The sequence below is a fragment of the Spathaspora passalidarum genome (genome assembly GCF_000223485.1).
Source record: "Spathaspora passalidarum NRRL Y-27907 unplaced genomic scaffold SPAPAscaffold_4, whole genome shotgun sequence".
Classification (NCBI taxonomy): Eukaryota; Fungi; Ascomycota; class Pichiomycetes; order Serinales; family Debaryomycetaceae; genus Spathaspora; species Spathaspora passalidarum.
The window spans coordinates 157,821-171,957 of NW_006767428.1; the positions used below are offsets into that span (position 1 = coordinate 157,821).

A 14,137-nucleotide genomic window follows, 5' to 3' on the forward strand; every position below is an offset into this window, starting at 1 on the left:
AAATATATAATTTGTATATACTTTTCAAAAGGAATATATTTATTTTGCACATTAAATCTTGCCAGATAGGTAGGTAGGTAGTCCATCAGCGTCATGGCTATAAGCAATTGTGGCTGTTTCAAGATCTATTTTTTTTTTTTTAATTATATTTTTTTTGATTTGCCCGGACATCTTTGGAAAACATGGATTTCTAATTCCCGAAAGTGATGAGTGCACGTGATAGTTTGCAACCTAAAATACTAATTCGCACCCAAGGTGAATCAAACTAGTAGAGTTGACGTAGAGAAATGGAGCATAACAAACAACGCTCATATTATTCAATTTGGTGAAGTGGAAATATGCACGTTGCTGTACGTTGGACAAACTTTTTCCTGTCAAATATTATTGTCTCAATTTTAGTAGATTTTGTATGATTTTATGGAAATATTAAGCAAATTTTCAAAGAATAGTTTCCATGCTCATTATAACCATCAATCACACCTACAAAGTTCACAAAAAAAACTGTACTTTAAACATATAATTGACTAGCTATATACGAACAAATACAAACAAAAAAAAAAAGAAACAAGAAAAGGTTAGGTCTTTTCGAATTTTAAATATAATAAACTATATTCATTTTTCAAATCATACAAAACTCTTTCTTGTTTCTTATACCCCAAATCCTTCAACATCAAATCACTATTCTTTAACATGAATAAACTTGAATTATCATTCAATAAATCGTTGATTAATGTCATTGAAAATTTTCTTGGCTCAAAAATGTTCAAGATTCTGGTAATGACCGTCATGATATCTACTGGAGATTTATCCGAAAATGGATAGTTTGTTTCAAACGATGCATAACTCCATCCTGACTCTGGTGTGATATGCAAAGTATAATAATAACCTCCAGGAACATTTGAACAGATTGAATTGGATGAATATCCACAAGGTGTGAATGAAAAGGCATCATGAATGAATTCAAACTTGGTTGGTTGTTTAACTACTTGAATTTCCTCTTCACATTCGGAAATACCGGATAAAGAAGGAGAAGGCAAATGAGAGGTGAAGTTTCTTGTAGGTTCAAAAACCTCATCCAAGCTTGTTTCAACCATTGTTTCTAATCCAATATCATGGCCCAAGTCATGCTCATCAACTACATCTTTAATCAAGGATTCAACGCCTGGCTTTCTTGAAGTTACAAACTTATGAGCACATTCAGGGTTCAATTCAGTCATTAAGATTTCAAACGTTTGATCATTAGCTTGAATATGAGGATTGACATGATCTTCATATCCACCAACATACAAATACCAATGATCATCACTATTAAAATTACCAACAATATAAGATTTTCCGTGAGCAAAATGCTTATCTAAAAGGGAAACTTCACTCTTCCAATCTTTATGAACCAGAAGTTGCTTATCAGGAAACATGAATGATCTTCTTGAATAAAAAACCTTGTAAATCTCTTTACTTGATAACAAAAGATTCATTTTTTCTCTGACGGTTTCGAATAACTCATCCAAACAGGCTAAAGTAGTCGTTGTACCACAAGTTTTGAGAATTAACTTGTGAGGAAATACAAACAATGAACTTTCACTTAATAAATAAGCATCCATAAACTTAGAAGATTTCATTGATAAAATTTTGCAATTAACCAAATCTAATAATTTAACCCAGGATTCCAAGGGAATACTTCTAATACCATCAGCAGGAATGTCCTTAGGTAATTGAGTTTCAGAAGGCCAAAACCAAATTTCTAAAAGTTTTTCTGGACCTTCGAAAGCAAAAGTTGAATCTAAATTAGCAGATAATTCATGATCAACGTAAGTGTCTTGAAAATAAGCAGGAGCTACCATTGAAATATTGAATTTTTTTTCTTTTTAGTTTTTATTGTCTTTAAATTATAGTCTTTTTTTTTGGGTTTTCTTTTTTTTTCTTTTTAGTAAGAAACTAGAAGGATGATGTTTCTTGATGTGGATTGGGGGTTGGATTGGAACTTACTCTTGTGAATAATGATGGGTGGGTATAATTAATAACGGAAATTGAAACGAAGAGAGAAGTAGCAAGAAACGTTTCAAAGTTTTATTAATTAGGTTGTGTAATGATGATGATGTTGTTGTGTCAGGTAAATGATTTAGACTTGCTTTGCAAAAACTTTCTAATGTATTAGCGATGTCAGCAACAGATAACCGAGGTTGAAACGGTTCTAGCAAAAGTAATTTCGGCGAGCACGATAGGCTGGGTGATGTTTAGTAACTTGTAGAATTAAATTTGAAACTAGTTGGAAAATTCTGTTTCAAATTTTAAATGTGATGAATGTTATCCTGGTTCAATTAGTCTATTAATGAAAAAGTAATCTCGTCGCTTCTTCTTAAGCATAAACTGATTAAACGGAAGTAATGGAATATAAAGTTGTGTTAATCAACTTGAACGAAAATTTTCACACTATAGGAGATAACTTTCTGCTCTAAAATGATCTTAGAATTTGTTTTTGATTTATGTCGATTCTCTTGTATAAATCAAAATACGTTAAAGCTTAGGTGGCTGTAGTTGTAAACTATTGCTTCGTTTGAACGGGAGTTTGTGGTGTTGGAACTTTTACAGATATCTGTGAGGAAAAGAAGATCTTAAAAAAAGAGTCAAGTTTAATTTTTCATTTGTTCCTTTTTTTTCGGCCTTTGTTTAACACCAGTGAAAAGACTTGCTAAACAAACGAAAAAAATTTTTTTTTTTTCACTTGACGATTTCCTGTATACTGTCACCACAACAAAGTGGGGGAAGGGGGTATTCTTACTGACTTCACTAGGCAACACACCCGCCTTAGAGTATAATTTCATTCGGAGTCAGCAATTGAAAATTATATAATTGGTTTTTGCTAGAACTAGCAAGAAATAATACTGCGTTTTTAAACCCTAATTATACAGATAGGACAACAATGTGTCAGTTTTGTAACCAGCCGCACAGGCTTATGTTACATAAAAAAAATCACGCATCTAGCAACGGTTAAAATTGGATGTAACTATACTGCAACTATAGCAAATAAGGAGTAATTTCTCTAGGAATTGTCCGACGAAAGTAAACATGTTGCATTCAGACGAAAACAAACATGATCTAGCATTTACTTTCGCGATTTTTAATTGGTTGTACTCGATCTGAAAAATTTTGGATTAATATTTTTCACACGAGTTTTGTTCTGGATCAAATTATTTACTTGTCATTTACATTGTTTGAGTAATTACAACTTGTCTCTGGGAAACTGATCAAAGTTCATGAAATAAAGGAGATCACCATACTACCTCCTGATTACCATATCAGAGAGATAATATGGGAGAATTGAGTAACTTGTAACGAACGCAAAGTAATAAACTTTTACTCTCAATGCATACAAATGATCCCTATGCACTTACACACAGGACTAAAAATATCCATCCAAACGATACTACTACTACTACTATTATTATTATTAAAAAACATATATATATAGATCAACCAACAAAACAAATGAAGTTAAATTTCTATCTTACCACTCTATCACTCAAACACTAGATACAATCTCACTGGCATTCTTCAAAACTTCAACCATACGTAAACATTCCTTTCTCTTTTGAATAGTCATTTCATTCTCCTTAACCAAATCTTCCAAGTCAGGATGACTATACATCTTTTGCAATAATTCCTTTTGAATTTCATCTTTAGATCTAACAATCAATTTCAACATAATAGCCTTTGGAACAATATCAGCGACGGTTCGCTTAACAATATTATAATAGGAAGAAATTAACAACTTAATAACTTCAGTTTCCATGGTTTCTCGTTCAGTCATGGTTCCCGTGGCTCTTAATACTGGAGGAGGGGCTTCCATTGATTGTAATCTTTTCTTATTTTTGGAAGAGAAAAACCCACCAAAGAATCCATTCGGATTATCATCTTTTTGCTCTTGAGGATGTTGTTGCTGCTGTTTTTGTGCTTGAGTTGGTGGTAATGGTTTACCAGTTTTTGGATCAACTGGAACTTGTGGTTGAGGGTGGAATTTTTCCTCTACAATTTGCATTGCTTGTGACCCTTTTAATAAATCAGGATGGGCAGTATTGACATAAGTTTCTTCGGACTTAATAATATCAACAACAAAATTGTTGGTTGGAACTAATTCATCTCTTAAAAATTGAATAAATTGTTGTGATAATAATTCTTTTAATGCAGGGTATCTTGAATATTGAGGTTGACTGATAATTTGGGATAAAATTCTAACCAATTCATCAAAAATTAAATTTATACATCTTATGGAAGGTTCTTCCATTCTTCTAATTTGTTGTTTAACTAAAACTTCAAATGCTTGGGTTCCAACAAATAAGGAAGGAGCAGAACCAGAAGTATTATGCATAATTGTTCTAATATCCGCATCTTTAATTTGATCAAATGGATCCAATGCATTTATACCATTCTTGAAAATTTCATGGAAAACAAATGAAATACGAGCACCACCACTTAATTCTTGTGAACTTAATTCCTTGGATTCACCATCTAAAATTCCATTATAATCCTTGGTAAATTGGGTGATCATACTCAAAGCAATTGAAGCTGGTGATTCAGCCATTTCTGGACCCAAAAGAGTCAATTCCTGTTGATATTTCTTTAAAGAATGTTCAATTCTCATCTTAATATCAGGCAAAGTACCCTTAATATGGTGTAATAAAATACCATTCAACTTCTTGGCTAAATATGGAGTACCACAAAATTGAGCCTTTGCACGATAACTTGGATGATTTTCAAAAAATTGACGTTCATCCTTCAATGCTTCTCTAATAGTTTTGTTGGATTCAATATCCTTTTGACCACGATTAATAACTGGAACGTAACCAAATCTTAAGGGAATAACTCTACCAGCAAGAATATCAATAACATCGGTACCTTCATCCATCAAATCAACTTTAGTTAAAACCCCAATTGTTCTAGCACCTTCAGGATCAACTTCTCTAGCTAATTTTAACCCATCAGAATTTGCCAAATCAGTATTTGCTGCATTAACAGATAAAACAATTGCATTTGGCTTGGAGATAAACTTCATAATCATATCTCTAATCTGTCTTTCAATATCCTTGGGTTGATCCCCTACCGGAACTTTAGTTAAACCTGGCAAATCAACTAAAGTTAAGGTTAAAACGTGTGGGGAGTAAATTCTTAAATTGATAGGAACAGGAGAAATACCTAAGTTCTTACCGGTCTTAGCATCAGTTTCACGAACGATTTCATTTCTAATTTCTTCGAAATTGTAAAACTTCTTATTAGGTAAATGCAAAAATTCACCCCATTCATCAGCATTATTTTCCGAAACTTCCCCATTTTCTTTAGTGGAGTTGATATTGATAAGATCATTGTTGGAATGACCAGCTCTTCTATTAATCAATTGTAAAACTAAAGGTCTTCTAGTGACAATACCAGTACCTCTAGGTAAAAAGTCTCTTCCAACAATATTTTCTAAAACTGAAGATTTACCAGAAGATTGTGAACCGACCACAGTAATTTGTGGTAAATCAACTGGGGAAGATGATCCTCCACCTAATGGAGCCAATGCATCCTGCAATTTATTAATGGTAGCAATTAAAGTCTCATCCATCGTATATATTTCTCAAATATCAATTGATCACAGCCTGAACAGATAAGAGGAAAAAGGGGGAAGACTATGGTTAAAAAAAAAGAGGCTGTATGGTTTTGTTGTGGACAAATTGTCCACTTTGAGAAAAATAGGCTGTGCGCACGACTATGGATGGCAAAACTTATACTTGTTATCGCCGACAGACTGCAACTAGTTAACTTGAACAATTTACATAGACGTGGAACAATCATATAGTATAGCTGATGACGGTGTATCGCTAACTTGATGACTATTCTATAGTACGTTTACCTGCACAATGGGTATATTGTAGTGTGTTATAGTTTAGAGATAGGATCTGTCCGGGTAACACACAAACCTTGGGCCGATTTTGAGACAATTTAGATTTGTTTATATCTTTTATCTAAAGGTGTAATGCAGAATTAGAATAGAGGTAATATACCAAGTTTTATCACCAACGGCATACCCATCTTGGTCATGATCTTGGGTTTCAATTAGCATAATGTTGGCTGAAATTAAGCAGAAATAAAGACCCTCCCCCCCTCCCTGGCGAAATAGAGGGTGGTTTGCTGATAAGGCATGCGTTAGTACAGGTTCGAAATATGGCATTTAACATGAAGGATAAGTCTCTACTGGATATACACAACAGTAATTTATTGTAGTAATTGAGGGATTTTGATAACAAATTTCCATTATATAAAAACCTAGAAAACAATATCTCCAGATTTAATTTGCAGATACTAATGGTATCAGCACCTGCAACTTATAAAACAACAATAGTATCTGCTACATAACAATAACTAAACAAGATAGAAAGAAATGACAAACCCTACGAACAAAGCAAACGAGTAGGTTGAAAGTTGATTACTAGAGCTGTCAAATGTAGGCCACAATGTGATATATTCCTCTGGATAGCCACTTTCCAAATCAGGATCTCCCATGATTACACTGGCTTGAACAATTTTGGACGTTACTTGTGTAGATCTGGGAAAAGTAAAGGAATGGGGTTCAGCATTTTGAGTGCCAGTATTTTCAATATTTGAAACCGGTTGAAGAATCTCGGTTCCTTGTAATGCGCGAGTAGTCACATAAGTGGTGTTTTCATCAGATATTACTTTCAGCACGGTTACTATCCTTTCTATCACAGTATTCTGAGAATTTGATTGACTAAAAATTTCATGGAATAAGCACTAGTTATAAACAACTGATTTCTAACGAGTTAAAGGGCAATTGTCTAATGTCTACAAAAGAGGTCCCTACAGCGCTGGTTAAACTGTAATAAACTTGAAGGATGCATATGAACGAATGCAAAATTCATGGAATGTACTATTATGGGGTTTTTTTTTAAAAAAACAGTATCCCACAGTATGTTTGTGAGGATATTTCTCAACACTTGAAGTGAAACAATTTTACTACAGTCATCCATCTAGGTAAACCCAGAAAGCATTTTATCTGTATATTAACTCAAACAAAAATCGGCAAACTGTTTGCTGAAGCAAGCACTCGAGATTCAATGAAATGAATTGGTTCTTTTACAAAAAAAAAAAACACACCAAGAATCACAAGATGAATTCGACAGTAAGCAATTGATTTGTGAATTGGTACCGTCAAGTATCTCATAGAAGGATACTGTCTAACTTAATCAATGACGTAAACGTTAAAATTTAAACTTGTATGTTTCATAAGTGCACCTTCAGTTAATTCCCAAGGAACACCAAAGATACCAGCATTAATCTTGGGCATATTAATAATAGGATGATCTTGGTCAGTTTCAAAATCAAGATCACTACTAGCTAATTGTTTAGATAAGTCCTCAAGCGCCTTGTCAGTGTATTCAACAATTTCAGTTGGTGTTTGAGAAAAATCCGATGTAAACAAACAGGCAATGAATATTTTATTATTGTCATTTGCAGGGATTAGCAAAGTTGTACCTAATAAATTTGAATGTGTATGACAATAGTTTGAATATTTTGTGTTGGCCGTAGGGAATTGCCTACCAAACACTGCAGCAATTCCACCACCCCAAGCACCATGAGTATTACATGCATGTGCCAAAATAACTGATTTAGAGATGTCAATTGATTTATGACTGAATAGATCCCCCTTGATGTATTTTATCATTTTCTATATACAGAGGAGAAGACGAGATGTCTCTTGTGGGGAAAATATTTTTCTCACGTGTGCCTATATATGAATTTGCACTTGTTCACCAGGTGAATTATGAATTACTCCATTAAATTTAAAACCCGATTCCGAACCACAACCTACTACATTTTCCATAACAATTGGCTCCTGTTCTTCTTCTTCTTCTTCTACATAGTTCTGTTCTTCATAGGTCGTTTGTAAAGTAATTGCATTCTTGTAGTCTTCAATAGCTTCGTACTTCTTAGAATATCTATCCTGGGGAGTAATCATAAAGAATTCAATTTTACTTCCAATTACAGGTTTTGCCTCGGGAGATAACGCAATCATATTTGCCTTGGCTCCCCAACCGCCACCGCCGGCAATAATTTTAAATCTTTCAGTCACAGTGGAATTTGGATTGGTTAATTTTACATAAACTTGGGTTTCCTTAGATCCAATTGACATTAACTTTTGATTCTTTTCAAGAAATTCACTAGCAGGTTTGTTGTCAACTGCCTTCACTAGATTTCCAATACAATTTGTGACAGAGAATACTTGATCTGGATATAATGGCGTCCAGTTGTCTTTAAATGTAATTTGACATTCTTCAGAAACCAGATCTTGAGGTAATGTGACTTCCAACTCACATAAATGTTGGCCGGAATTTCCAGTGGAATCAATGAGGTTACCGGGCTGGAAATAAAATAGAGTTAGAATTGATCCAGTTGAAAATATTGTATTTGCAAGTTTTAAATCTGCATTTATCTTGGTATTAAAATTAATTCTCAAATTGGATTCAATATTTTTCCAATTCTTCTTGGCCGTTACAATATGAATACCATCGCTTTCCTTAGGTGGTTTATTTAAGTCATCTCGTTCAGATAATAACAATGAATTCTCAATGGTCAATGGCTGTTCCGTCCACACCTCAGAAACTCCATTTCTTGATGAATTTGGAACAATACTATCTACGCCAGCGACTATGATTTGTAAATTATGTTTCTGATATAAATCAATTGCATTTTGAATTACTTGGGGGAGGTTTGATGGTGTTGATAATACAAGTGCGGAAGTAGGTCTAATGTGATTGGGAATTTCAAGATTGAAAAATATTGGATTAATGGTTGTTTTTGTGTATAGATGACGACAACCTGTTCTACCAAATTGCCTTACGAATAGTCTTATTGTCATTGTATGTATCTCTATGGTCTATGTAAAAAGTATGTTTGCTGAGAGGTCTATTTATTTTTTTTTTCCTTCTAGTTTTCAACCTCATCAATAGATCGTTTTTTACTTTGGTGGGAATCTTGCTCTGGACTTTCCTTTGCAACTTCACTTGCAATCTTCTCAAATTCAGATTTTAAATCAATGTCTTTACCACCATCGTCTAATACTTTCTTTAATACAGCTCCCCAGATCCTTTCATCTTTCTCGAAATCTTCAATCGTGAAGACATTCTTACCTAATTCCCATTCGGATTGCTTTGTTCTAATTAACTCAACCATGTATGCCGAAGATTCCAAAGCTCTTCCTATATCACTAATCAAACTTCTAATATAAGTTCCTGATGAAACATCAGATGAAAAATGAATCATAGGAAGTTTTTCTGGCAAGTCTTTATCCGAGGGTAAGATTTTTGGTTTGCCCACTTCACTGGAAACCTCTTCTTTTTCACACTTTTCAAGGTATTGACTACTGAAGTATAACGGAGAGTCATTCAAAGTAGGATTATTTTCTAAACCATGTTCTTTGGGAACACCATTCTCGTCCAATTCGCTAACCAATGTCTTGAATTCGTGATCGGTTGACAATAAATCATCTTCAAAAACTTTAATATCATAAACTGTAACATCTCTAACTTTAATACTGGTAGGCAATGGTAAGCCTTGTCTTGCATATTCGTAAAGTGGTTTTCCATTAACTTTTAATGCAGAAAAAATTGGTGGGGTTTGTTTGATATCACCAATAAACTTCTTAGTGGCATCCTTAACCATCTCAGAGGTTATATGATCAATTTCATTATGTGTTATAATTTCTCCTTCTGAATCACCTGTGGTGGTAGATATACCTAATAAAGCTTTGGTCTCGTATGTTTTGCGACATTCACTAAGATAAAACTGTAATTTTTTAGTTCCCAATCCAACACCTACCACTAGAACACCACTAGCCAATGGATCTAAAGTGCCACCATGGCCAATCTTTACTTTTGTTCTGCTAGCTTTCTTTTCTGCTCGTCCACCTCTCCATTTTTTGTCAGTATTTAAATCAGACAAGATCTTTGCCCGAGCTTGTTGTAAATCGTGAGCAAAGACTTTTGATTCAGTGAATGTGGCTTGTACACGATCCAAAAATTTCGCTGATGATATACCTGATGGTTTATAAATTGCAAATACCCCATTCATATTGAAGTATCTTAGCATATGAACTACAAACAGGAATTGGAAAAACCATCGCGGGACTGGTTTTTTTTTTTTTTTCGTCACTATGTGCATATAAATATCTAATCTATTTAGTTGGTTTGGGTAATTGAATGTCAAGCTAAACTATATGTTAGTAGTATTCCAACTTTTGCAAAGCAAAAAGCTATACATACTGATAAATATCCTGATTTTCTAGGTGAAATTATAACAACGTCAATTTCTCTTTCTTTAAACTTACTATTGACATCCGTAATATACTGTTCCAATTGTAATAATGTTCTCTTGGTGTGCGATCGTACACCAACAAGATTTGATAACTGAGAAAACATTCCTCCCGTGATTAGATCCAATACGTTTTCAAATAATGTGGGTATACTATATGGATAGAAGGCATTATATAAATATTGATTTACTTGCCTCACTATCTCTTGTAGTTCGTTAGAGTTAATTTCTAGACGAAAATCTGAAGTAATTCCAAATATATTTCCATCGTAAGTTCCCTGTACATCAAGGTGTTCTTGCGTTATTGCTCCAGGTTCTTTACCAGGATAGTACAAAGAAAACAGGGGAATCAAATCAGAGAATTCAGTAGTTTCGTAACATCGTGGTATTCGTATTATTCTTGTATTTAACTGTGTAGTAGAATTAGAACTGGCGTAATTGTTCGGGTAATGATTTATGACTAGGGAATATTTTGATTGAGGAACTAGAAATTCATGATAATTAAAAAATGAGAGGTCATTTGGTTCAGACGTTGATGGTCCTGACAGGAACAATTTGGGGTTGCTATTATTGTCGTTGGTGGTGCTCATGTGTGGAGTGAACTATATTATATCCTTTGTGGTTTTATTTTATTGCCCTTTTTCTGTCAAATCCATGGTTACCCGGATGTTTTCTCTGACGAAATATTAAAGTGATGGGCACAGTTTTTTTTTTTCAACATATTTCTTTCAATTCTTCTTCAGTTCAACGGGCTTGAATTCGGAAAGAATCATAAAATGGTATGTAAATTAACATTTGGTGGAGTCACTCTTGTACAATGATGATAACGAGTCTCGGACTCTCATGCTATAACCCAGCTCAGTTGATATTTTTTGTTTATGATAAGAAAACTAAGATATCTGATTTTACTTGAGGAACCATTGAACTTTTTTCAAAGTCAAGTACTAACTAATAGAATAGATAGATACTTTATATATGGTGTTTATTTGTTGTTAGATTATCATAATTCCTAATTATAATTATCATGACATGATTTCTTTTCTATAGTATTGTTCAATACACAAAGTTTCTGGAAACAGCTGTTATCCTGTAGATTTAGCCTAATTTAGTATTACAACATTTTTCCAAAGTTATGATTCACACAAGACTGGAAATATCTCTCACTCAAAATTGTTCATCTGCTAGATTCTTTCTCAATTGGTTGTAGGCTTTTGCTGAAAGTTGTTTCTACCATTTGAAGTAAGCAAACAAAAGACCTCGTGATAGGTCAAAAGTAAGTTATTACACGATCAAAGACAAAACAAAAAGATCTATAGCTATCCAAAGGAAGTGATATTTCCATGGGGGAAGCTCTTCAATTGTGCTTGAAGAAACTGGCACGTGACTGTTGCAAAATCGAAAAATTCACCAACCTTTCGCACTATTGGCTAACAAAAAAATTTTCAACAATGTAAGATCAAATATTTACAACACTTGTCGCTTCATTACCTGAATATGATCCCATTAAGACAGTCCGTTAGTAGGACGATCTCAAGGGGTAGTTTATACAAGCTTAGACATATCCCAGTCATACTCAGTCGATTTCAATCTACTGCTGGAGCCTCATCGGCTGTGAAAGTCCCTCAACAAACCATCAAGCCTGAAGAAGTACTCAAGAAAACTAAAAACACCAAAGCAAGAGTTCCTAAACACATCAATGCTAAATTGAAGGACATTACTACTCAAATTGGCGAAACTATTTCTAAGGCATTACCTGTTGATTTGCGTGAATCCTATGAAATTTTAGAAGAGGGTATTACTTATGTTCGTGAAATCCAAATTGAAGAAGGTATGTCAGAACGTGAAGTTTATCAAACATTTTCACCATTAGCCACTGATCTTTTTAGAAAGGCTTTGAAACCTGAAGCATTTTTAGGTAAAAACAAAACCATTGAAGATTTATTCAACATGTTGGTTGAACAAAGAATTGCCAACCATACTCATTTTATAGACATGGCAACTAGACATATCAAAGGTATTGAATCTAGTGAAAACCGTTTGAAGGTGTATGAGAAAATTATAAAGTTGTGGGTTAACTTCCTTGAATACTCTCAAGTTAAACAACCACTCCGTATTAGAGTATCAGGAAACGAAGATGAAGCAAAAATCTATGATTTTAGCAATTTGGTAGTTTACTGTTACGTCCAATCATGTCTCGAGCAAGAAGTTAGTTTTACAACCGAGCATATCACAAAGTTAATTCAACAAAATAAAGCTCCTAAAAAGTATCGTGTTAGACAAAGTCTTGAAAATTTGCAAGTTTTTAAAGAAGCTGAATATAAAAAGTTCAGAATTGCAATTGTTGCACAAAACGTTCGAGAATTTAATCCTGATGACCCTAAGATTTTCCATCTACTTAACGATGCAATGAGAGCCAAAGATTCAAAAAAAGTTTGGGATATTTATCACGATATTCAACAAAGTTGTGCAAAGTACGACAAGCAAGTTTCTCGTGCAACATTAGAAAAAATCATGTATGCGTTCCAACAAACTGATAGACCCGACGATGTGTTTGAGATTTTCCAGGCTATGCTTAATAGAGGGGTTATTCCTACCGCTAATGGTTGGTCTATCATTTTAACTACATTGGCATCGCCTGAAAAGATTGCTGCAAATGGTAGAGAAACCAGTCTTGAAAATTTTGAACGAGTAATTGCAACTATTCAATCGTCAAAGATTAACATGACTCCAGCATTATTTTCATCAATCATTTCTGGTTTTGCCAACTTTGACTGCCCGGAAAAAATTGATCAATATCTTGCGCAATATAGTGGTATTTCATTGACCAATTATGGTAAAGATGGGATCTTAGTTGGAATGGTATTGAACGGTAAAATTGATCAAGCTAATGCAAAATTAGATGAGTATCTTAAAGATGGATCCGGTTATATCCCAGGAAGTACCGCAATTAATGTATTCTTAACTCATTATGTCAAAGAAAAGAATTATAAAGCCGTTGAAGGTATTGTTGAATTTATGCGCAAAAACAAGGTTGTGGAAACTCACGCTATTACATCCACATTAATTGATTGTTATTGTAAGAGACAATTTGATAAAGGTTTAGATCCTGATATTGATGTTGTGGTGGATCTTGTTAAAAAAGCTAAAAGTGTTGAATTTAATATGTTTGCACTTACCTCAATGGTTGACACATTGAGTAAAACAAATATTACCGTTGCAAGACTGATTTATAATCATGCTATGCAAAATGATCCAAAGAATTATGCATTGCATACGTCAATGATTAAGAACGAATTAAGTTTTGGAGAGTTGGGAAAAGCTGAGCATATTTTTGAATATGTGATTCAAAATGTAAAAGCTGATGCTAGATTGTACAACTTAATGATTAATGGAAGTTTGCACCGTGATGCAAAATTAGCATTTGAATTTTATGAAAAAATGAAAGAACAAGATGTTTCTCCAAATGCTTTCACATTTTACTTTTTGTTGAACCATGCCAAGAGAACTGGTAATAATGTACTCATTGAAAAATTGATTAAGGACTTAGCCGAAGCTAAGCTTCGAACTCTTGGTACTTCATTACCAAAAATGATTTTGAGTCTTAATGGTAAGTATGAAGTACCTGCTAGCTTGTTGGCCCAAGCTCAAAGCGAGTTACACCTGTAAATAGATAAAGCTAATTAATATTAGAAGCCATTTTGTTGTACCTGTATATTTTCACAAGCTACTTTGACAAACTCCAACTTCTCTTTCAGTGCTAAGCTCAGCCTAGTAG

At 33.8% G+C, this 14,137-nt stretch overlaps 7 protein-coding genes across 7 annotated transcripts; 1 reads left to right on the forward strand and 6 right to left on the reverse strand. All coding sequences in view use genetic code 12, as the record gives it.

The window, feature by feature from the left end:
* Window positions 1–146: 146 nt before the first annotated feature.
* Window positions 147–5,643, reverse strand: VPS1 (dynamin-like GTPase; the record flags this gene model as incomplete). The annotated part of the gene is made up of 2 exons (XM_007375168.1): window positions 147–1,922; window positions 3,417–5,643. One exon carries the CDS (start codon window positions 5,597–5,599, stop codon window positions 3,521–3,523), a length of 2,079 nt encoding a protein of 692 aa, XP_007375230.1.
* Window positions 576–1,841, reverse strand: SPE2 (adenosylmethionine decarboxylase; the record flags this gene model as incomplete). Its single annotated transcript, XM_007375169.1, has 1 exon — window positions 576–1,841. One exon carries the CDS (start codon window positions 1,839–1,841, stop codon window positions 576–578), a length of 1,266 nt encoding a protein of 421 aa, XP_007375231.1.
* Window positions 5,644–7,234: 1,591 nt separating the features above from the next.
* SPAPADRAFT_55534 (ADP-ribose 1''-phosphate phosphatase) lies at window positions 7,235–7,717 on the reverse strand (the record flags this gene model as incomplete). The annotated part of the gene is made up of 1 exon (XM_007375170.1): window positions 7,235–7,717. One exon carries the CDS (start codon window positions 7,715–7,717, stop codon window positions 7,235–7,237), a length of 483 nt encoding a protein of 160 aa, XP_007375232.1.
* Window positions 7,718–7,780: 63 nt separating this feature from the next.
* SPAPADRAFT_138569 (uncharacterized protein) lies at window positions 7,781–8,911 on the reverse strand (the record flags this gene model as incomplete). The annotated part of the gene is made up of 1 exon (XM_007375171.1): window positions 7,781–8,911. The coding sequence occupies one exon, from the start codon at window positions 8,909–8,911 to the stop codon at window positions 7,781–7,783; it is 1,131 nt and encodes a 376-aa protein (XP_007375233.1).
* A 68-nt stretch (window positions 8,912–8,979) lies between these two features.
* Window positions 8,980–10,140, reverse strand: PUS4 (pseudouridine synthase; the record flags this gene model as incomplete). Its single annotated transcript, XM_007375172.1, has 1 exon — window positions 8,980–10,140. The coding sequence occupies one exon, from the start codon at window positions 10,138–10,140 to the stop codon at window positions 8,980–8,982; it is 1,161 nt and encodes a 386-aa protein (XP_007375234.1).
* Window positions 10,141–10,197: 57 nt separating this feature from the next.
* SPAPADRAFT_71503 (uncharacterized protein) lies at window positions 10,198–10,961 on the reverse strand (the record flags this gene model as incomplete). Its single annotated transcript, XM_007375173.1, has 1 exon — window positions 10,198–10,961. One exon carries the CDS (start codon window positions 10,950–10,952, stop codon window positions 10,254–10,256), a length of 699 nt encoding a protein of 232 aa, XP_007375235.1.
* Window positions 10,962–11,856: 895 nt separating this feature from the next.
* On the forward strand, window positions 11,857–14,028 carry SPAPADRAFT_138815 (uncharacterized protein; the record flags this gene model as incomplete). Its single annotated transcript, XM_007375174.1, has 1 exon — window positions 11,857–14,028. The coding sequence occupies one exon, from the start codon at window positions 11,857–11,859 to the stop codon at window positions 14,026–14,028; it is 2,172 nt and encodes a 723-aa protein (XP_007375236.1).
* Between the last annotated feature and the right edge of the window lie 109 nt (window positions 14,029–14,137).